The following is a 23,337-nucleotide window of genomic DNA, read 5'->3' on the forward strand; positions in this document are numbered from 1 at the left end:
TGAACAAAAACTGAAAAAAGAAATAGACAAATAGACTATTATAGTTTGAGACTTTAATATTCCTCTCTCCACAATTGACAAAACACCTAGACAAAAAATCAGTAAGAATACAATAGAATTCAACAACACTGTCAACCAGTAGGATCTAATTGACATCAATAGAACACACAAGAGCAGAATACACATACTTTTCAAGAGCCCATAAACATATTCCAAGATAGACCATATTCTGGGCCATAAAACAAAGCTTAAAAAATTTAAAAGAATTGAAATTATGCAGAGTATGTTTTTAGACCACAATATAATCAAACTAGAAATCAAGAACTGAAAGGTAATAGTAAATTCTCCAAACACTCAGAAACAAAACAACACTTCTAAATGTGGATCAAAAAGTAAGTCTCAAGGGAAATCAAAACATACATTTGAACTAAATGAAAATGAAAATACAACATACCCAAAATATACTCAGCTCATACTCAGCAGCTAAAGCAATGCTGAGAGGGAAATTTTAGCCCTAAATTCTTATATGAAAAGTAGGAAAAGCCTCAAATCTAAAATCCTACCTCAAGAACATAGTAAAAGAGGAGCAAAATAAATTCAAAGCAAGTATAAAGGAAGAAGCAATAAAGAAACTTAAATAAACTTGAAAACAGAAAAACAATAGAGAAAATCAATGAAATCAAAAGTGTGTTCTTTGGAAAGAGCAATACAATTAACAAACCTCTAGTAAGACTGACAAAGAAACAAAGAAGACACAAATTAACAATATTAAGAGCAAAACAGAGATATCATTACAAACCCTGCAGATGTCAAAAGGATAATTGAATATTATGCACAACTGTATACATGTAAATTTTGACAACTTAGGTAAATACTGAACAATTCCCCCAAAATCACAACTCACCCAATATAAATCATTTGAATAGCCCTGTAATTATTTTAAAAATTGAATGCATAATTTAAAAACATAAAAAAGTGATCTCAGTCTAGGTAATTTCGGTGGGGAATTCTACCAAATGTTTAAAGAAAAATTAATACCAATTCTACACAATCTCTTCTGAAAAATAGAAGTAGAAGCTAGCATTAACCTGATACCAAACCCAGATATCAGTACAAAAGAAGAAAACTGCAGCTCAATATCCTTCATGAGTATAGTCATAAAAATCCTTAACAAAATATTAGCAAATAGATTTCATCAAGATAGAAAAATAATTATATACCACGACTAAGTGTGATTTATTCATTGTAAAGTTGGTTCAGTACTCAAAAATCAATCAATTAAATCTGCCATATTGACAAGCTAAAGAAGAAAAAAAACACACAAACATATCAATCAATGCAGGAAAAGTGTTTGACAAATTCAACACCAATTCATGATAAAAAAAACTCTCAGAAAAATAAGAATAGAGGGGAACTTCCTAAACTAGATAAGAACATTTACAAAAAGTCTGCGTGATACTTAATGATACAACTCTGAATACTTTACCCCTAAGATTGGGAACCAGGCAAGGATGTCCACTTTCACCACTCCTATTCAATGTAGTGCTGGAAGTTCTAGTGAGTGCAATAAGGCAAGAAAAGGAAATAAAGGAATACAGATCAAAAAGAAAGAAACAGTCATTATTTGCAGATGACATGATTGTCTAAGTAGGATATCTCAAGGAATTTACAAAAAAAAAAAAAAGAAAACCTTCTAGAACTGATAAGTGAGTTCAGCAAGGTCACAGTATACAAAATAAACATTAAAAAATCAATTGTGTTTCTATATACTACCAATGAACACTTGAACACTAAAAATGAAAAAAATGTAATACCATTTACAATCACTCAAAAAAGATAAATGCTTAGACTAAAATCTAACAAAACATGTATAAGAGTTAAATGTTAAAAACTACAAAATGCTGATGAAATCAAAGAAAATCTAAATAAATGGAGAAACAGTTATGCTACATTTATGGATTGCAGACTGAATATAGTAAAAATATTAATTCTCCCCCAGTTGATATACAGGTCTAATGCAATTTCTAGTAAAATCCCAGCAAGATTCTTTTATAGATATAGATAATATTATCCTAAAATGTGCATGGAAAGGCAAAGAAACTAGAATAGCTTAAAACAGTTTTGGAGAAGAAAAAGTGGGGGAGGTATCAGACTACCTAATTTTAAGAATTATATCTTCTGTAACCAAAACTGTGTGGTATTGTCAGAGAGAAACACATAGAACCATAGAACAAAATTGAGAACCCAGAATTAAGACCTACACAAATAAGCCCAACTGATTTTGTTTTTTTACAAAATTGTAAAGCAATTCAATGGAGGATAGATAGCCTTTTTTTTTTTTTTTTTTTTTTTTTTTTAGATAGCCTTTTGACAAATGGTGTTGGAGCAATTGGATATCCATAGGTAAAAAATAAATAAATAAACCTCAATGTAAGTCTCACATCTTATTAAAAAAATTAGCTTAAAATGGGTTTCTTCCTTCCTCTGCCTGCCAATGGTGAGGAATCTAAATGCTACCTTTCTGGGACAAAGAGAATGAGGGGGAAAGGAAGGGGAGGAGAAAGAGGCTTTGACATCGCTTTTGGGTGAGTCTGTCCCTTAAACAATGCCCAGAAAACAGAAGGCCATCACCTCAGAGGTGCATAGTTCGGCATAGGTGCCTTTCTGAAGCTTCACCTTTTCGTACAGAACTTGGTGATGTGTAAGCAGGATTTAGGCTTGTTTGGAAGCTCTGCAGAATTGTCCTCAGAGCTCATCTAGACCAGTGCCTTTCAGACTGTGCTTCCTTGGACCAAGGGCTGTCCTAAGGGGTCCTGGAGACCCTCGGGGATAACTTCCAGAGAAGTTCTGTTTATGCTCCTGTAATACTGCATTTAAATGAATGATTCCATGGCTAGAAGAAAGTTTGAAAGCCATTTCCTATTGAGCGAAGCTGGGCAAGTTGCTTCCTTTCTCCGGTGTCTATTCCTCATTGGTAAATCAGAATCTTAGTAGTGATTTTTATAAAAATAGTTAGCTATTTTTTATTATTGTCTTTATAATATTAGTAATAATTGTCTCACCTCCTAGTATAAAACAGGTGAAGGGACTTTTCCAAAGTCACCCAGGGAGTTAGTAAATGGAAAAAGAGCTGAGACCTGGAGGACATGACCATGATAGGATACTGCAGTTGGAGGGTTGCTGAGGACCATCTTCTGATATTTGTGCTTTTTCTCCCATCTGGGACAAAGCTATTCAGTGGAAAGAGTTATATAACTCCCTATGGAAAGTAAGTGAGGGCTCTAATGCTTTGGGTTACATCCTCCTGTTATAATTCCTAGTCCTTTCCTGACCCCCTGGGATGTGATATTTGTATTTTATATTCCTACGTTGGGAGCAGGTTTTGATGGCAACACTTACTATTGGGAGAACCTCCACTTTCCTAAAAAACAGTATCAGATTATGAATGCATTATTAATTGTGTGTAGATTATCTTTGTTTACTAGCCTTAGCAAGTATTGAATAAGTCCTCTCTGAGCCTTGGTTTTCCCATTTCTAGGACAGAATATTATCTCCCTCCCCACCAGGTGTTAGGTAGAAGCAAAGAGATCATGATTTGTTAATTCTTTCAAAAACACAGAACAGTAAATAAGTAGGGGGAGGGAGAGAGAAGGAGATTATCATTTTTAAAATTGGAAAATAAATTTATGCTTGAAAAGGATGAGGCAGACTGCATTATAAACAGGTATTCTTAAATGTTTTTAAAGCACGTAATAGCAGAATAAAATGTGTTGATTCAAAAACTGGTGAAAATAAGAGTGTACAGTTACCGAAGCTGAAGTACATGTTATTAATCCTCCACACAGAATTTTAGGTCCCTGTGTCAACAATCACATGCACATAGTCCCTAAAGAAAAATTGTGATTTCGTTTACTTTATTAATGGATTTTATGTGTAGAATAATAATGGCTAAGAAATGCATGTTATTGTTTGGTCAGTTCTGTAAACTAAAGCTTTAGGACTCTAGCAGCAAGAAAGAGAAAAGGAACTAGGGAAGTCCTGTTTATTATGCATGCATATTCATTAACAGTAGGGGAAAAACTTTTATAAATAACTTATAAGCAAAGAAAAATTAAATTAACAATTTTATCAAAATACATGTCACTTTCTATACAACGTCTGGTGTTCTGCTAGGTATACGTGACCTACATCATTTCCTTTAATCTCCCCATGAACTCTGGAAGGCAGGTTCCAGTTGTCCCCATTTCACAGATGAGCAATCTGAGGCTCGAAGAAATGAAGTAATTTGTCTGCAGTTCCACAGGTAGGAAGTGCAGGACTAGGCTGTGAACCCAAGTTTTTGCTACTACTTGTATTTGTTAATGGTTAAATTTGGCATCGTCATTAATTAAAATCCACAAAAGCTTTGAAAAAATCAAAAGGTATTCGAGCCTTAGTTGGTGGTCAGTCTCCTCTTTCCAAGCTGTACCAAGGAAACAAAACGCTTAGGGAGCCAAACGCTTTTAGGCGTGCTGTGGAGTTTGACTTGTTGAAGTGGGATTTGGACTTTTGTTGGCCTTTTTCCTTTCCCTTTCCTTTCAAGTTTGCCTTCTGATTGCTACCACTAAATTGCAGCACTTTCTCTTCACTGTAGAGTATGAATCTGCTTAACAAAAAGGAAACTGAAAATTGTTTCAAATGTTTTTGAAACAAATTCACTGTACATTCCATCCTAGAAATCCCCCAGAAGTGATACCGTGATCAATGACCTGAGAATTTCCCAAACCACGTGGACAAGTCTCCCATAGACAGATTGTTCTGAAGGTTGAGAAAACTGAACTCTGCCACCTTCTATAATTGCTTTAATCCTGCATACTGTATAAGAAATGGGTACTATAAGAAACTGCCTTGAAATAATTTTTTCATGTTTATTTTAGCAACTTATGAAGTCAGAATTGAAGAACTCCAAAAGGTATTGTTTCTTCTCTTCTTATCAGCTTCATAACTAAAGCAAGTGTGCAGAGTTGATTCTGAAGTAGTTTCTTTCATGAGGGAGGAATGGTCTTTGTTTTGGGTTTTCCCCTGATTTGGGGGGCTTTTCCAGACTCTAGCTGCTAAGATTCTGAAGCCTGAGGCCCTATAAGGTCAGAGACAGAAAATGTGTTAGGATGGGAGAAGGTGGTCCTAATCCATTCCTGGCCCCTTATCTAGCGTGGCCAGCACCAACTGGCCTGTAATAACTGTCCCTTCAGAGAGAAGAGCTCCTGTGCTTTCACACGAATGACCAGACTCCTGAAGGCATATTTTCTGGGCTTCTGGTGGGCACAGTGCTAGCAACTTGATTTAGGGCCCAAGCAGAATCATGGGCTTTGATCCCGGCTCCTGTCTGTGTGACCCTGAACCTCCCTTTCCTCACGTGTAAAATAGTGGTCATAGAAGCATCCTCATCAGAAGTCATTGTGAGAATGAAAAGAGGTAAATTCAGGTAAACAGTTTAATAGGAAGTGCTGGAATCTATCCCAGGCATTTTACCCTCTGAGCTACAGCTGTCTTCTGTAAAACGGTGTGTTCCCCATGAGGGCAGGAAGCATATGCCTTGTAGTTACCTAATCTGCAGTAGTAGAGGCTCAATAAATGAGGGGCCAATACTTGTTTCACTGAATTGCTGAGAGAACTAAGCCAGACAAAGTAGATGAGCGCCTAGTACAGCACACGGCACACAGTAGGCACTTACCTAATGTTTTAACTGGGATGGTTAAGGTACTACTCCTTTATCACTGGGTACATTTAGTTGAGGTCCTTCATCTTTCTGCTTCATGGTTCTAATGCTTACTGGAAAGGATTGTTCATTTGTGATACACTTTATAGATAGAAAACTTTAAATGATTATTATTCCTATTAATGAAAGCAGAAACAGTTCATTAAGATGCTTCACTTAGCTGGCAGTATCAGCAAATAATAAACTTCTCTGCACAAGGGAACTTTCCAAATGACCAAATTTTATCTCATTCAAAATAAGAAGCATGAAAGTATTTTTTTTTTAATCTTTCAGCCTTCAGATATGCATTATGTTCATCTCAGTGTTTTTGAGCTTGGTGGCTGGAATCTGATTTCACCCTTTCTTTAAGACTTGGAGTCCCCTGGAACATAAGGGGCTGAATGGGCACTGTTCATGCTTTTCTTATGAGATGCTCTTGGGCCCTCATAGGTGTTCAGAGCCAGTTGCCCTCACACCAAATCACCATGGTCTGTTTGCTGTAGTTGTTTTCTTATCTCTATCAATTATTATTTCCTTCTCCTGTCAGCCTCTTGTGTCCAGCAGTGAGTGTCTTTCATGTGGTCGAGCACACACCAAGTCCCTGTTTGGGGACAGGCACTTGTGCCTGTGTGTGTGTGTCCCAGCCACCCTGTGAGCTGGTATCCCTGCTTGCATTTTACAGACGAGAACTCAAGGCTCAGAGAGGTTAAATAACCTATAAATAATATAGCAAAGATACAAAGCAAGGTCTGTCTGACTTGTCTTTCTACCAGTGCTGTCATCCAATCTGCTAGGATTATATGGAAAATGAGAGCCAGTCATCCCTGAATGAAAGCTGTGAGGCTCTCCTCAAAGGAGGGTATATGAGCTCTTGGGCCTGGACTTTGTGGCAACATTTTGGGTGCTTAGATATTTTCTGTTCTCTTCAGGTTCTTGGCTAGAATCCAGATAGGGAATGGCATCAGATATGTGACAACTGACTAAATGAGGAGCTATGTTATGGTCATTGGGACATAGTTTTAATGGCACCAAGTCTAGATTACATGAGAGCTGAATTTTGATCAGGCGGTACGTGATCAGGAACGGGGAATTCCCAGCATGGCTTGCACACTTGCCTGTACCAATTTTGCCCACTGGAACATTGCTCAAATATCGCACATTCCTGTTTGCTCATAAGATTTAAAAGTTCTTTATTCTACAGATGCATTCCTGGAAAGGTGTGCAGAGAACAGTTTATTTTTCTAAGTCAAATTACACGTTCCCGCTGGCACGCGCCGTAACTTCAGAAACGCCTGTTTTCTTTTCGATTGATCTTCAATTACACTGGCAGCAGTTCATGGAATGTTCTGTTGTCAGTGTCTACCTTTGCTCTGTACTGAGACCTCACTGGCCGGTCAGGTCTCTAATGATCTGTAACCAAACAACAGAGGCCTGGTTGGGGTTTGACTTGGGTAGGTTTCTGAAAATGACCATTTTCCTCTTTACTTTCAGCCTTGGAAGAGTTTTCTCCATCAAGGACTCAGGTGAGTTTTATCGTCCAAAGGAAAAGCATGAATCAGCTGCTGACACTCTGCACTGCACGGGTTTTCCTTAATGGGCCAGCTGTTTCCAGTGCCTGACCTGGTTCAACACCCCTAGCACCTTTCAAGGTGCCTGGTGCAGAAACGGTGCTCAGAGGTCCTGCCTGGCCTTTCAGGTTCATCTCGTTCCAGCACACTGCACTCACTCAGCAGGGGCTTGCTGAGTCCCCAGCGTGCTGGCCATCTGCTAACTACTAGGGCTGGAACAGAGACAGAGACCTAGCCACTACCCTCAGGGGTTCCCCAGCGGGAGAGACACAGTCAAACAGGCATATAACAATCACATGAAGCCCAAAGAATTTACAGTTTCCAAAATGCACCATGCTGTTTCAGGCCTCTTTGCCTTTGCTCATTTAATTCATTCACCCCAACTTAATGATCTGGCAGACTTCTGCTAACCATCAAATGTCCCCTCCTGTAAGAAGCCTTCCTAATTCCCCTCCTCAGAGAGAAGTAATCAGTCCCTTCCCTGCAGTACTGCTGTAAGGCACACACACGTTTGCACTAATGTCACGTAAATCGTTTGTTTGCTAAGATTCCAGTTCATCCTCACTCTCCCCTCCCCTTCTTGTCTGTGTGCTCCTTGTGGGCAGGGCCCATTTTTCTCATTCTTGGTCCAGATCAGGGCCTTGGCACATAACAGTGCTTTCACCTGACTCTTCAGAGTCCGGCTCGCGCTCTCTCTCTCTCTCTCTCTCTCTCTCTCTCTCCCTGGAGGTTTTTTTTTTTTAATTTTGTTTTAGCATCTTTATTGGAGTATAATTACTTTACAATGTTGTGTTAGTTTCTGCTGTATAGCAAAGTGAATAAGTTATACATATACATATGTTTCCATATCCCCTCCCTCTTGCATCTCCCTCCCACCCTCCCTATCCCACCCCTCTAGGTGGTCACAAAGCACCGAGCTGATCTCCCTGTGTGATGCAGCTGCTTCCCACTAGCTATCGGATTTACATTTGGTAGCGTATATATGTCCATGCTACTCTCTCACTTCGTCCCAGCCTCCCCTTCCCCCTCCCTGTGACCTCAAGTCCATTCTCTATGTCTGCATCTTTTTAATGCATTAAAATAAACATGGTCCATGAGCTCTGGAGGAGCAAGTATCAGCATTTCCTGGCTGAGGCTAAAAACACACGAGCTGAATCATGGGGGAAAACCCTGCTTCATCTCTCTCCTTGGGTTCTTGCCTGACCCTAAATTCATGACCCCTGCAATTACCTTGTAGCACCTTGCATGGTCCTGGGCTCATAGGAGGCACGTGTCAGATGATTACCTATTTAGTTCAATATTTATTGAGCTTTTTCTCTGTTCAGACACTGCTAGACTCTGAGGTTCAAAAATGAATAGAATATATCTCTAATGCTTAGTGCAAGATGGGAGTGGAGACCAGAGTGGTTGGGATGAGGGGGTCCCTTGGAGGGAAGATGGCCACGTAAGTAGGAAATTATAATATCATATAATCACTGCTAAGGCAGTTGTGAAAACACAGAGGTGAGGCACCAGGCATGCTTCCTTCAAGAGTGACAACTGAGCTGAATCATGAAAACATGTAGGAACTGGCCAGGTGAAAATGGCAGAAGGCATGCCCCAGGCAAAGGACAAGTGGGAACAAAGACATAGTGTTGAACCGTGAGGCCAGGACAGGGATCCACAAAGAGCTGGGTGATGCTTGAGCACAAAGTGTGGTGTGGTAACAGCAGGAATGAGGCCGGGGTCGTATGCAGAGCTGGATCCAGGAGGGCCTGGGCTCCCTAATTAAATTCAGAGCAACCCTGTCCAATAGAAATGTAATGCAAACCACACATGTCACTTAATTTTTTTCTAGTAGCCATCTTTAGAAAGCAAAAAAAAAGTGAAATGAATTTTAATAATGTATTTTATTTATCCTGATAGATCCCAAACATTATCATTTCAACATGTAATCAACACAAAAGTTACTAATGAAATATTTTAGATCCTGTTTTTCATACCAAGTCTTCAGGATCCAGATATGTTTTATACTTACAGCTCAATTTTTTTTTCAATAAGTTTATTTTTGGCTGCGTTGGGTCTTCGTTGCTGCGCACGGGCTTTCTCTAGTTGCGTTGATCGGGGGCTACTCTTTGTTGCAGTGCGTGAGCTTCTCGTTGCGGTGGCTTCTCTTGTTGTGGAGCACGGGATCTAGGCGCGCATGCTTCGGTAGTTGTGGCTCGTGGGCTCTAGAGCTCAGGCTCGGTAGTTGTGGCCCACAGGCTGAGTTGTTCCGCAGCATGTGGGATCTTCCCAGAGAGGGCTCGAACCCGTGTCCCCTGCATTGGCAGGCAGATTCTTAACCACTGCGCCACCAGGGAAGCCCCGCTCACAGCTCAGTTTGGACCAGACACATTTCAAGTGTTCAATAACCACACGTGGACAGTGGCCACTGTCTTGATGGCACGGATTTAGACCTTATCCTATAGGTCGGTGGAAACCACGGAAGAGTTTTAAAGCAGAAGTAATGTACTCCTCTCCCCTAGCATTCCTACGAGTCACAATATTAAATGTAACTTGACAGTTTTATATATACATCTCTCCAATTCTGAAAAAATTTGATTTTTAGAAAAGTTCATCTTAGGCTTTTGGAAAGAGACAGAGTGGGGGCTGGAACCCAGCCCTGCCTACACAGTCCCTGTTCTAATATATGTTCTAGAACTAGTGGCCTTAATGGTGGATAAGAGTCATCAGTCATTGGATGAATGGATGAGTGAAACTCCTTAAAATTCTTCCCGTTGTCTTTGGGAACAGCAGTCTCTCCTGGTGTTTCTCCTTCCTTCACGACCACGTCTTCTGGTTTTCTTTTTTTTTTTTTTTTTTTTTTTTTTGCGGTACGCGGGCCTCTCACTGTTGTGGCCTCTCCCGTTGCGGAGCACAGGCTCCGGACGCGCAGGCTCAGCGGCCATGGCTCACGGGCCCAGCCGCTCTGCGGCATGTGGGATCTTCCCAGACCGGGGCACGAACCCGTGTCCCATGCATCGGCAGGTGGACTCTCAACCACTGCGCCACCAGGGAAGCCCTCTGGTTTTCTTTGAGGGCTCTTCTGTCTCTGCTTTCCATGTGAATGTGGTTGTAGGACTGTCTACTTCACTCTGATGCCAGAAACAGAAGTTCTCACGTGGAGGCTGTTGCTCCTCAGTGTTCTGTCCCAGCTTCCAGCTTTTTCACTAAACTGTCCACCTCGACTCCCTCCTCTGCTCTTCCACTGTGGCTGGTGTCCATATTACTGGTGCATGGCAGTCATGCCTCTTATGAAGGAATACTGGCTGGGGATCACTTTGCTACCACAGGTTACACAGCATTAGTGCTGGGGATACAGATAAATAACAGAGCTCTGATTTTTAGTTAGTTGACAAGGGAAAGTGGAGGAACTGGAAACAGATCCATAGACACTACAGTTTAATACAAGATAGAGGGACAGTGTGTTAGGGGAACAGATTAAAGGCTGCTTGGGAGGATCAAGCAAAGCTTCTCAGAGGTAAGCTGATTTAGACAGATTGGAAAGGGTACTGTGTTTCTCAGCAGTGTAAGGTGTGGAAGGCATGACTGACAAGGGAAATAGCAAATACGAAGGGAGAGTTGCTCAAGATGGGATGGAAGGATTGGGGAATTAGGAGAGTGTAGACTAGAATAAACGTGGATAGAAGGTGCAGACGGAGACGGGGTTGGAGAGAAAGGTGGGGGCTGATATCTTAGCCATCAGGCAATGGAAGTTATTAAGAGATTTTAAGCAGGAATTCACTCTGGCATTGATTGGAGCAGGCAGAAACTCAGGGAAATGTTCTATGTTTGACTTGATTCTGGTCCCCTCATCTTTAAAAAAAAAAGAAGGGTTAGGGGCACGCTATCATCAAAATACTCTCGCCTTCACTTTTTCCCTGGTATCTCTTCACATTTCAGCCTGAAACATGAAGACGAAGATAAAAAAATGAAGGAAAAAGAGCCGCGCAAATTGGAACCACGAAAAACAGAAAAGGATCTATGTTCAGACTATGTTTCCAAGGTATCTGTGTTCTAGGGTTCCAGATCAAACAGTCCACGTCAGCCATGTAATAGGATCAGTTCACGGGGTGACATTTTAGAGGCTGAGCCATGTAACTCTCCAGAGAGACAGAGAGACAGTCCGAAGATGCAGTGGGTGTTGGGTGTTTTATCAAAGAAATCGACAGGACACTAACACTGAACTCTATCTAGCCTTGGACTTATTAGCCAGGAAGCAGGCCTCATAAGCAGGGCTGAGATGGGTACGAGTTCAGCAAGGTACCCAGAGGGCAAAATACAAAGAGACAGTCACTCAGGTGCCCACCCTGCTCTTGCAGAACCTGGAGGGAGGGCTCCTTAAGTTCTGTGCTCTGAGGCCCTGCTGAGAACAGGGAGTTAGTCTCTGAGCTCAGGCGTCTCGTGTGTAAAGTGAGAATCAATAATCCACACCTGATTATACCATCCCCACTCCCATCCTGATTCTACCTCATTTGTGATGGGAAAATGAAATGAAATAATGTAGATGAAGGTGTGTTGTAAGCCACAAGCTACCATTAAAATGAAATATATTGTTGTTAATAAATTAATGGATTAATTAACATTGTTAATAGTAAACACTGTATATGTGTGTATCCAATGGACACTATCCCATTCAAAACCAGAGGCTTAAACAATAGATACCACTGGGGCTACTACCAGGGCTCAAAACATTCGAGATGCCTGTTTGAGATGTGCCTATCTCAACCTACCAAATTGTTCCAGTTCCACCCAGGGCTTGGGTCAATCAAGCACCTTGGTGGTGGTGTGGGCCTGAGCTGGGGTGTAGGCCCAGAGGCTGGGCTGGACCAGGTTGGGTGTTTACAGAGGGTCACAAAACGGCATAATTCAAAGAAGTAAGTCATTAGTAACAAAAGACAGGGACCAGAGCCAGTGCGGCAGCATGGTGTGTCAAGGACAGAGGGCAGGAGCAAGGCCATAATGGGTAATGAGGCCAGAGATCAGGAAGGGGGTCATCAGGACCGTATGAGAAAGGCAGCAGAGGAACATGATTAAAGACACTGGCCATGAGGGACTTCCCTGGCGGTCCAGTGGTTAAGACTTCACCTTCCAATGCAGGGGGTGCGGGTTCAATCCCTGGTTGGGGAGCTAAGATTCCACATGCCTCGCAGCCATAAAACCAAAACATAAAACATAACAGAAGCAATATTGTAACACATTCAATAAAGACTTTAAAAATTGTCCACATCCAAAAAAATAAAAGGAAAGAAAAAGGGATACTGACCATGAAAGGGCAAAAGCAGGGATGTGCCTTTCTTCAGTGCTGACCAAGTGCTGGCCAAGAGCCAGAGATGGGGTCAGGTTACCACCAAAGGGACACAGTCCTACTTTCATGGAGTGGATTTGAGTTTGGGAAATTGTTAAGTTATTTGGAATGTGTTAGGTAAATGTGGTGGGTAGTCTAGCTGGGCAGTGCTCTTTGGGGTCAAATGTAGATGGTACATCAGTAGGAATACGATCCATTGTGATTCAAACTGACTCTGTAGGAACCGTTCCCCAGGACAGCCCTCAGAGAATCCATGCACTGCTGCAGTAGGGGCTCTGCTGAAGGTCGGTGGTCACTATATTTGCGTGAAACACCATATTTGTGGAAGGATATCATTACTTTGCTGTCATTTTTCCCCATTTAAAAATTTCATTCTTGGCTGTGTGACTTAAAAGAATGCCCCTCCTCTTCTTTTCCTCTTCATTTGCCCAGATCCCGCCAAGAACTCAGGAAATTCCATGCCTTGTATCTATTCATTATTTTACCTTTTTGCAAATACTTTCAGATGATTGTCACAGTGAACCCTGTGTCCACTTGTAGTTGAAAGGACAGTAATCTCCTCTCCCATCGTCATCTCGTAATTATGAAATACTTGGATGGCCAGAAGTGCCCCAATTCGCCTCTGCCTCCAGCGTCTCTTCCTGCCAATCTATCCAGATCTTTCTGAAATGCAAATCTGGTCAGGTTTCTCCCCTGCCTAGCTCCCTAAGACTAGGAGATAAAGCCCACACTTTTTGCCTCGTGTGCAAGACCCTTCATAACTCAGCTCCATTCTAGCTAACATTTTCAGCCTCGCCTCCAGTCTTTCCTCCTCTGTCCCCTTCACTGTTCCTTCATCAGTAGCCTCTGTCCCACCCTTATGAGGACACTAACACTTCTGTCCCTTTGCCTGTGTTGATTTATCTACCAGGTATTCCTTATCCCTTCAACCAGTCTCTTACTTAAATTTTAAAATAGTTTCATAAAACCTGCTTCTGAAGTCTTCCCCACCCTGTCTCCTAGCCACAAGAACTGACCTGCCCCTCCTATTTCCACCTCAGTGAGCAATCCTGCTGTAGATGATATTCACTGCAATATACCTTAATTGTTTGCATGTATTGCTCCATGACCAGCGTGGAAGCCACTATGCCCGTCGCATCTCTCTCTTTCTCCAGGGCTTAGCATGTTATTTCCTTCAGTAAGTGCGTGACAGATGCTGGAGGGAGGAAGTGTGGAAAGAAGCGGGGGGAAACAGAAGAATGGAGGGTGGGAAGATGAAATGTCAGGCAAAAGGAACACAGCATCCTTTGGTAGGCAAGAGCACAGGGCTCTGGGGTCCAGTCCTGCCTGGGCAGATGACTAGCTATGAGACCAGAAGTCAGTTATTTAACCTTTCTAAATTCTTTATCAAGAGGAATCATGATAGTTTTTGAATGGGGTGTCATGCAGAGTAAGTGAGATAAAATGTATCAAGAGCCTATGCTGCGGTCAGAGCTCCATTATATCCTGACTGTGTCCTATGGGCCTGCCTCTGTGCCAGGCATTCACTGGCTGTTCAGAGGGCAACAAAAGACATTATATGTGCTCCTGTGAAACTTAGAGAGATAAGACTCTGTTAAATAAAGGAATAAACAGTGGCTACCTGGGAGGAATGAATGAATACAGAACAGCATGAGTAAGCAAAAAACCAACAGATAAACCAAAGCCCCGACAGACTGTCCCTGTTGCATGTGTTTAGGTGGGTGCCTATGAAGACACACCTGGAAAAACACAGATGGTGAAAGTCCACAGGGGCAGGAGGAGCACACTGGCCGGGAAGCAGGACACTGAGATTGACGTCATCCAGACAGAGGACTGCCCCAAGGACCCCAAGCTGGCCAGACACTCCGATGGCCACTGTGAGTTGTGTTTCTTCCTGGTTCTCTTCACCATTATCGAATTATTTTAAAGCTGTGTGTGACCAAAATTTTAATTTCTTTTATAAATATTTACTGAGCATCTATTATATACAAAGTCACTTGCCTGAGTGAGGCAGCTGTGCAAGAGTGAACAATCACTGGGTTTAGAAGTAGAAGGCCTGCGTTCAAACCTAGGCTCTCATACTTATTAGCTATGTTACATAGTAACTCTATATTCCTTCATATTCCTCAGTTTCCTCATTTATAAAAAGGGATCATAAAAAAAGGGAGATCATAATATAGATCAGACTGGGGTTTGGTGAGGACCAAATCTGACATATGTTACACAATAGGTACTCAGCAAATGTTGCTGATTTCTTTTTATATGTACCGGCTCCTATTGTTCTTTGTAGACACTGATGACATAGTATGACATTATTCTTTGACTTTATTCAAGTCGCATTTTACTTTCATGTGAGTCCAGACTCTTGATGGCAAGTAATCAAATCATAGTGTGTTAAGCAAAAGAGGAAAAGGAGGCTCACCTAGCAGAAGGTTTGGGGATGGCTGGACCCAGGGACACAAACAGTATCACAAGGACTCAGTATTACTTTTTCTACTCCTGGCTTTGCTCTCCTCCCTCTTGTCTCCATTTTCAAGCAGACTGTACCCTTGTGGAGGCAAGATGGCATCTAGCAGTGACAGGCTTATGCACTATCTGTCCTCTTAGGAGCCCCAGAAGAAAACTAGAAGTGGTTATCCTCTCAACAGTTTCAAGAAAAGGCCCAGATTTGAGTCTTGTTGGCTTGATTGTGTCACATGCCAACCCCTATCCAGTTACCATGAATGTGGGATAGGATGGTCTGACTGACCCAGCCAGTGTCATAAATTCACATCTGGAGCTGAAGGTAGAATTAGTTCTACCCAAACGGTATCATTTCAGATTGAAGGATTTCCCAAGGAAAATTAGAAAGCTGTTATCATGAAAAAACAGTAGACACTGGGTAGGCAAAACAGATGTCTACTCCAGCCCAATAAGCCATAGCAAACATTTCATGATGTGCTATAATCAGAGTGATGAGAATACATTGCAATCATAAGATGGACTCAGGCCCTATAAAGTCTGCCTCCAGACTAGATGGCTGCATCCCTGCCACCCACCTCCTTCCCAATATACTCTTTATTCTAAGTTAACTGACGATGTCATGTGCTTTAGTGCCCCTATAACTTCGCTTGACCTCTTTCCTCTGTCTGAGATGGTTTTATGCCCATTCTTTACCGGCTGATGTCCTAGTCATCTTTCAAGATCTATCTCAGAAGTCACTTCTTCTGAGACCTTCCTTACCTCCATCCTCCTCTTTCCCACTCTCCAGACACCATAATCGCTCACTCTTAACAGCAACCAAATGACCACTTTTCCATATTAGGTTTTAGAGTCAAGCATTTCTGGGACCCAGAATTACTATGCATTAATCCTACATCCTTGGGAAATTTACTTACTTTTATGTACACATGGGGGTAGTACTATTTATTTCCCAGGGCTCTTTGTCAATGCATATAAAGTACGTGGTTCATTGCTACATAACTGTCAGTTCTCTTTATTTCCTTTTTTTTTAAAAAAATTACAGTATGCCTTACATTATAATTCATGGTGTACATGTTTGTTTCCCACGGTACACAGTGAGCACCATAGGATCAGAGACCATTTGATATTTTTCTCTGTATCTCTGCAACCTGGCACAGTGGATATACCCAACAAAACTTTGTTAAAGGGAGGAATGAAAGAAGAACTCAAACTTCAGTGAGAGAGAATGGTAGATTTGATACTTTGAATGATTCTCCTGACTAAAACAAGCAAAGAATAATTTTTTTTTGGAAAATTCATAAAAGTATAACAGAACTGATTTAAAAGGAAGCATCCACCTACCTGCAGTAACCAGGAACCCTGGGCAATGAATGAGTGCCAAAGCTACACTGGCCCTGAGGGTTTTCACTGAGCTCTGAATTCCTTGAGCTCTGGTTTTGACTGCATGGTGTACAGAGGACAGGAGCTATAACCCAGGGCTTGCCCAAAGTGAGTTTATAACAGAGACCTCAAAGAATTATGTCCACACAGAATGAATAGGAATGTGCCTATCCTTAACAGTACTATATGGTGTACTTATAAATTTATTATAAAAGTAGACCTCAAGTGTTATTAACACAATAAAATTTAGAAAAAATAAAGAAATGGGACAAATAAAAAAAGACATTTCTAATGAGATAAATGACACATGAAAAGCACAGAGGTAGTGTTGAATCTAAAACCACACCTTAGGATTAGAAGTGGATAGACTAATTTGGAGTGTAGAAAAAAGTGGAAGGGGGGAAAACAAGCTGAATTGAATAAAAGAGTTAAAGGAGAGGCCTAAATATGGGGCTGAAAACCATTTTCAAGCAATTAAGTACTGTCCATGAAGAGTCACTATAGATTTGGGAATTACACTATGTTGAAAACAGTCTGAAGAAGATTCTTCTAAGTAATCTGTACATACTGCTAAAGTACAAAGGGAGTTTGTGCTAAACCCATTTAATAGGTCTCTGCAATAGTTCCCTACTCTCTTGTGATGAGAAGCACAAAATGTTTAGTCAAGGAAAGTGGGCGTGAAAACAGAGAGGAAAGTTTTGAGGAAAAAAAATACAATTGAGTGTCTTTCTATACCCTCTATACAAATGGGCCTCTTTTGAAAAAAAATAATAAGAATTACTTCCTTCCATTAAAAGAAAAGAAGAATTAATAAGACAAACCCCAGGGAGCAGAAGGAAATTTGCCCATTTTGCCCCTGGTGCTGGGTAAAGGGAAAAAAAATCTGTTACCATAGCTGATCCTCATGTACACATTGGGAAAATTCACTGATCTATACTCTTATGATTTGTGCCCTTTCCTGTATGTTATACTGTAATTATAATTTTAACTTTACTAAGGTAACTGTCAAAAGATAGACACAGCATGTAAACTTTCCAAATAAATAAAAAAGAAAAACAGAATGAAGAAAAGAGAAGAAACCTCAGTCAATCAAGCACAAGGAAAATGAGGGAAAAATAGAACAAATAAAAAGTATGTAATAAAATACTAGATATAAATTTCAAAATATCAGTAAACCCTATAAACATGAAACTCTCTAATTAGAGGACATATGCATTCAAATCATTCAATATTAAAAAATATTTGAGTAGCTTTTATGTCCCCAGCATTGTTCTAGGTGCAGGGCATATGGCAGTAAATAAACCAGACAAAAATTCCTGTCCTCATGGAGATTACATTCTGATCTGAGGAGACGGATGGTAAATATATACACAATAAAATATTCACTATGTGGAGTGGTAGTAAATACTATAGAAAAAAATAATAAAGCAAAGAAAGAGAATTAGGGGTCTTCCCTGGTGGTGCAGTGGTTAAGAATCCACCTGCCAATGCAGGGGACACAGGTTCAAGCCCTGGTCCTGGAAGATCCCACGTGCTGCAGAGAAACCAAGCCCATGCGCCACAACTACTGAGCCTGCGCTCTAGAACCTGTGAGCCACAACTACTGAGCCTGAGTGCCACAACTACTGAAGCCTAGAGCCCATGCTCTGCAACAAGAGAAACCACGACAGTGAGAAGCCCACACACCGCAGCGAAGAGTAGCCCCCGCTCGCCACAACTAGAGAAAGCGTGCACGCAGCAACGAAGTCCCAATGCAGCCAAAAACAAAATAAATACATTTTTAAAAAAAAAAAGAAAAATAAAGAGAATTAGGGAGGCAGGTGGAGGAAGTGGAAGTTGCAATTTTAAAGTGCACATAGATGACCTCAAAGATGTAAAGTAGGTGAGGAATAGAGCCATGGCTATCCAGAATGTTCTAGGGAGAGAGGAAAAGGAGTGCAAATATCCCAGGGCAGGAGTCTACTAGATGTGTTGGTAGAATAGCAAGGAGGCCAGTGTAGCTGGAGCAGTGACTGAAGGAGACTGTAGGAGGAGATGAGGTCAGAGAGATAACAAGGGGCCAGATAATATAGGGGCTTCTGTAGACCACTGCAAGAACTTTGGCATTTATTATGAGATATATATATATATTTTAATAACATTGAAAGGTTTTGAGCACAAGAATAGAATGATCTGACTTGTATTTTAAAGAATCATATCTCGGCTGCTGTCTTGAAAGAAGAATGTAGAAGAACCTGGGACCTGTTAGGAGTTTGTTGCAAGAATTTAACTGAGAGACGATGGTAGCTTGGAGGAGGGTACTGCAGTCAAGTTGTTGAGATATGCTTGGATTCAGGATTTAGATCGAAAGTCAAGCTGACAGATGGCTGTGGATTGGAGGTGGGACATGAGAGAGAAAGGAGTCAAGGATGTCTTCAGGGTTTGGACCTGAGCAACTGAAAGGTTGGGGTTGCTACTCTTTGTTGATATGGGGCAGACTTCAGGAAGAGCACATTCACAGAGAGAAAGCAAGAGTTTGGTTTGGAATGTAATGTGTTGAGACGACCAAATGGAAATGGTGTGAAGGTTGAACTCACGAGAGATGTCTAAGTTAGGGATGTAACTTGGGAGTTGTCTGTGTTTTTAAAATGAAGCCATAAACATTTTTCAATACATCTGCCTCAAAAAGGAAGGAGTAAGAAAGAAAAAAATTGTCCTGAAGTAAGAATTAAGCAACTGTGTGTTCAGCATCTTTGCTTTGTGCTGGAGAAACATACCGATAACTCCGTAAGAAAAAGTAGGGCCTTTATGCCCTGGGAGCTGACATTCATTGAGACAGTTTGGGGCCTATATGCTAACTGACTTCTTGTCAGAGGATAAAATCTTGTTGCTTGGTGCCTTTAATTAATAGACAAAAGTCAGGGCTTCCCTGGTGGCGCGGTGGTTGAGAGTCCACCTGCCGATGTAGGGGACACGGGTTCGTGCCCCGGTCCGGGAAGATCCCACATGCCGCGGAGTGGCTAGGCCCGTGAGCCATGGCCGCTGAGCCTGCGTGTCCAGAGCCTGTGCTCTGCAACGGGAAAGGCCACAACAGTGAGAGGCCCGCATACTGCAAAAAACAAACAAACAAAATAGACAAAAGTCAGAGAGTCCCATACAGGATAAATCCAAGGAGAAACACGCCCAGACACATATTAATCAAACTATCAAAAATTAAATACAAAGAAAAAATATTAAAAGCAACGAGGGAAAAACAACAAATAACATAACCTTATGTTAACATAACATAAGGTTAACAGCTGATCTTTCAGCAGAAACTCTGAAAGCCAGAAGGGAGTGACAGGACATATTTAAGGTGATGAAAGGGAAAAACCTACAACCAAGATTACTCTACCCGCAAGGATGTCATTCAGATTCAGTGGAGAAATTAAAATCTTTACAGATAGGCGAAAGCTAAGAGAATTCAGCACTACAAAACCAGCTTTACAACAAATGTTAAAGGAACTTCTCTAGGCAGGAAGCACAAGAAAAGGAAAAGACTTAACAATAACAAACCGAAAACGATTAAGAAAATGATAATAGGAACATACATGTTGATAATTACCTTAAATGTAAATGGATTAAATGCTCCAACCAAAAGACATAGACTGGCTGAATGGATACAAAAACAAGACCCGTATATATGCTGTCTACAAGAGACGCATTTCAGGCCTAGGGACACATACAGACTGAAAGTGAGGGGATGGAAAAAGATATTCCATGCAAATGGAAATCAAAAGAAAGCTGGAGTAGCAATTTTCATAACAGACAAAATAGACTTTAAAATAAAGACAATTACAAGAGACAAAGAAGGACACTACATAATGATCAATTATGAAGGGATCAATCCAAGAAGAAGATATAACAATTATAAATACTTATGCACCCAACATAGGAGCACCTCAATACATAAGGCAAATGCTAACAGCCATAAAAGGAGAAATCGACAGAAACACAGTCATAGTAGGGGACTTGAACATCCCACTTTCACCAATGGACAGATCATCCAAAGTGAAAACAAATAAGGAAATACAAGCTTCAAATGATACATTAAACAACATGGACTTAATTGATATTTATAGGACATTCCATCCAAAAACAGCAGATTACAATTTCTTCTCAAGTGCTCTTGGAACATTCTCCAGGATAGATCATATCTTGGGTCACAAATCAAGCCTTGGTAAATTTAAGAAAATTGAAATCATATCAAATATCTTTTCCGACCACAACACTATGAGACTAGAAATCAATTACAGGGAAAAATCTGTAAAAAATACAAACACGTGGAGGCTGAACAATAGACTACTAAATAACCAAGAGATCACTGAAGAAGTCAAAGAGGAAATCAAAAAATACCTAGAAACAAATGACAATGAAAACACGACAACCCAAAACCTATGGGATGCAGCAAAAGCAGTTTAAGAGGAAAGTTTATAGCAATACAATCCTACCTCAAGAAACAAGAAACATCTCAAATAAAAAACCTAACCTTACACCTAAAGCAATTAGAGAAAGAAGAACAAAAAACCCCCAAAATTAGTAGAAGGAAAAAAAGCATAAAGATCAGATCAGAAATAAATGAAAAAGCAATGAAGGAAACAATAGTAAAGATGGATAAAACTAAAAGCTGGTTCTTTGAGAAGATAAACAAAATTGATAAACCATTAGCCAGACTCATCAAGAAAAAAAGGGAGAAGACTCAAATCAATAGAATTAGAAATGAAAAAGGAGAAGTAACAACTGACACTGCAGAAATACAAAGGATCGTGAGAGATTACTACAAGCAACTATATGCCAATAAAATGGACAACCTGGAAGAAATGGACAAATTCTTAGAAAAGCACAGCCTTCCGAGACTGAACCAGGAAGAAATAGAAAAGATAAACAGACCAATCACAGGCACTTAAATTGAAACTGTGATCAAGGTAGTATGGTACTGGCACAAAAACAGAAATATAGATCAATGGAACAGGATAGAAAGCCCAGAGATAAACCCACACACCTATGGTAGTTGATTAGTTAATCTATGAATAAGGAGGCAAGGATATACAATGGAGAAAAACAATCTCTTCAATAAGTTGTGCTGGGAAAACTGGACAGCTACACGTAAAAGAATGAAATTAGAACACTCCCTAACACCATACACAAAAATAAACTCAAAATGGATTAAAGACCTAAATGTAAGGCCAGACACTATAAAACTCTTAGAAGAAAACATAGGCAGAACACTCTGACATAAATCACAGCAAGGTCCTTTTTGACCCACCTCCTAGAGGAGTGGAAGTAAAAACAAAAATAAACAAATAGGACCTAATGAAACTTAAAAACTTTTGCACAGCAAAGGAAACCATAAACGAGACAAAAAGACAACCCTCAGAATGGGAGAAAATATTTGCAAATGAAGCAACTGACAAAGGATTAATCTGCAAAATATACAAGCAGCTCATGCAGCTCAATATCAAAAAAACAACCCCATACAAAAATGGGCAGAAGACCTAAACTGACATTTCTCCAAAGAAGATATACAGATTGCTAACAAACACATGAAAGAATGCTCAGCATCACTAATCATTAGAGAAATGCAAATCAACAGTACAATGAGGTATCACCTCACACCAGTCAGAATGGCCATCATCAAAAAATCTACAAATAGGGCTTCTCTGGTGGCGCAGTGGTTGAGAGTCCGCCTGCCGATGCAGGGGACATGGGTTCGTGTCCCGGTCCGAGAAGATCCCACATGCCACGGAGCGACTGGGCCCGTGAGCCATGGCCGCTGAGCCTGCGCGTCCGGAGCCTGTGCTCCACAACGGGAGAGGCTACAACAGTGAGAGGCCCGCGTACCACAAAAAAAAAAAAAAAAAGTCTACAAACAATAAATGCTGGAGAGGGTGTGGACAAAAGGGAGCCCTCTTGCACTGTTGTTGAGAATGTAAATTGATACAAACACTATGGGAACAGTATGGAGGTTCCTCAGAAGTCTAAAATTAGAACTACCATACGACCCAGCAATATAACTACTGGGCATATACCCTGAGAAAACCATAATTCAAAAAGAGTCATGTGTCACAATGTTCATTGCAGCTCTATTTACAATAGCCAGAACATGGAAGCAATCTAAGGGTCGATTGATAGATGAATGGATAAAGATGTGGCACATATATACAGTGGAATATTACTCAGCCATAAAAAGAAACGAAATTGAGTTATTTGTAGTGAGGTGGATGGACCTAGAGACTGTCATACAGAGTGAAGTAAGTCAGAAAGATTAAAACAAATACCGTATTCTAACACATATGCATGGAATCTAAAAAAAAAAAATGGTTCTGAAGAACCTAGGGGCAGGACAGGAATAAAGACACAGACGCAGAGAATGGACTTGAGGACACGGGGAGGCGGAAGGGTAAGCTGGGATGGAGTGAGAGAGTGGCATGGACATATATACACTACCAAATGTAAAATAGATAGCTAGTGGGAAGCAGCCACATAGCACAGGGAGATCAGCTCGGTGCTTTGTGACCACCTAGAGGGGTGGGATAGGGAGGGTGGGAGGGAGACGCAAGAGGGAGGAGATATGGGGATATATGTATATGTATAGCTGATTCACTTTGTTATAAAGCAGAAACTAACACACCATTGTAAAGCAATTATACTCCAATAAAGATGTAAAACAAAAAAAGATAAAAGTCAATGTGCTTATTGTTATTTCTCAGATATATTTCTTATTCCTGATTAATAGTTCATGTCTGCAAATGGTTCTGAATCACCCATACTGTAAATATTAACCTATGCCAACTGATAAAAAGGTGACAGTTTTAGGGTTATGACAAGTTTACAGCTCTGTG

The 23,337-nt window shown here is 40.7% G+C and overlaps 1 protein-coding gene across 1 annotated transcript in view; it reads left to right on the top strand.

Moving 5' to 3' along the window:
* FYB2 (FYN binding protein 2) overlaps nt 1-23,337 on the top strand; it is a gene marked incomplete at its 5' end in the record, with an annotated part of 86,621 nt that overhangs the window by 31,785 nt on the left and 31,499 nt on the right. Inside the window, 4 exons of the mRNA XM_082859290.1 lie at nt 4,917-4,951; nt 7,229-7,260; nt 11,230-11,332; nt 14,352-14,511. Coding sequence (XP_082715416.1) covers nt 4,917-4,951; nt 7,229-7,260; nt 11,230-11,332; nt 14,352-14,511 — 330 coding nt within the window. The remainder of the gene's footprint in view (nt 1-4,916; nt 4,952-7,228; nt 7,261-11,229; nt 11,333-14,351; nt 14,512-23,337) is intronic.

This window comes from Leucopleurus acutus (assembly GCF_964270905.1).
Source record: "Leucopleurus acutus genome assembly, chromosome: 2".
NCBI classification, from domain to species: Eukaryota; Metazoa; Chordata; class Mammalia; order Artiodactyla; family Delphinidae; genus Leucopleurus; species Leucopleurus acutus.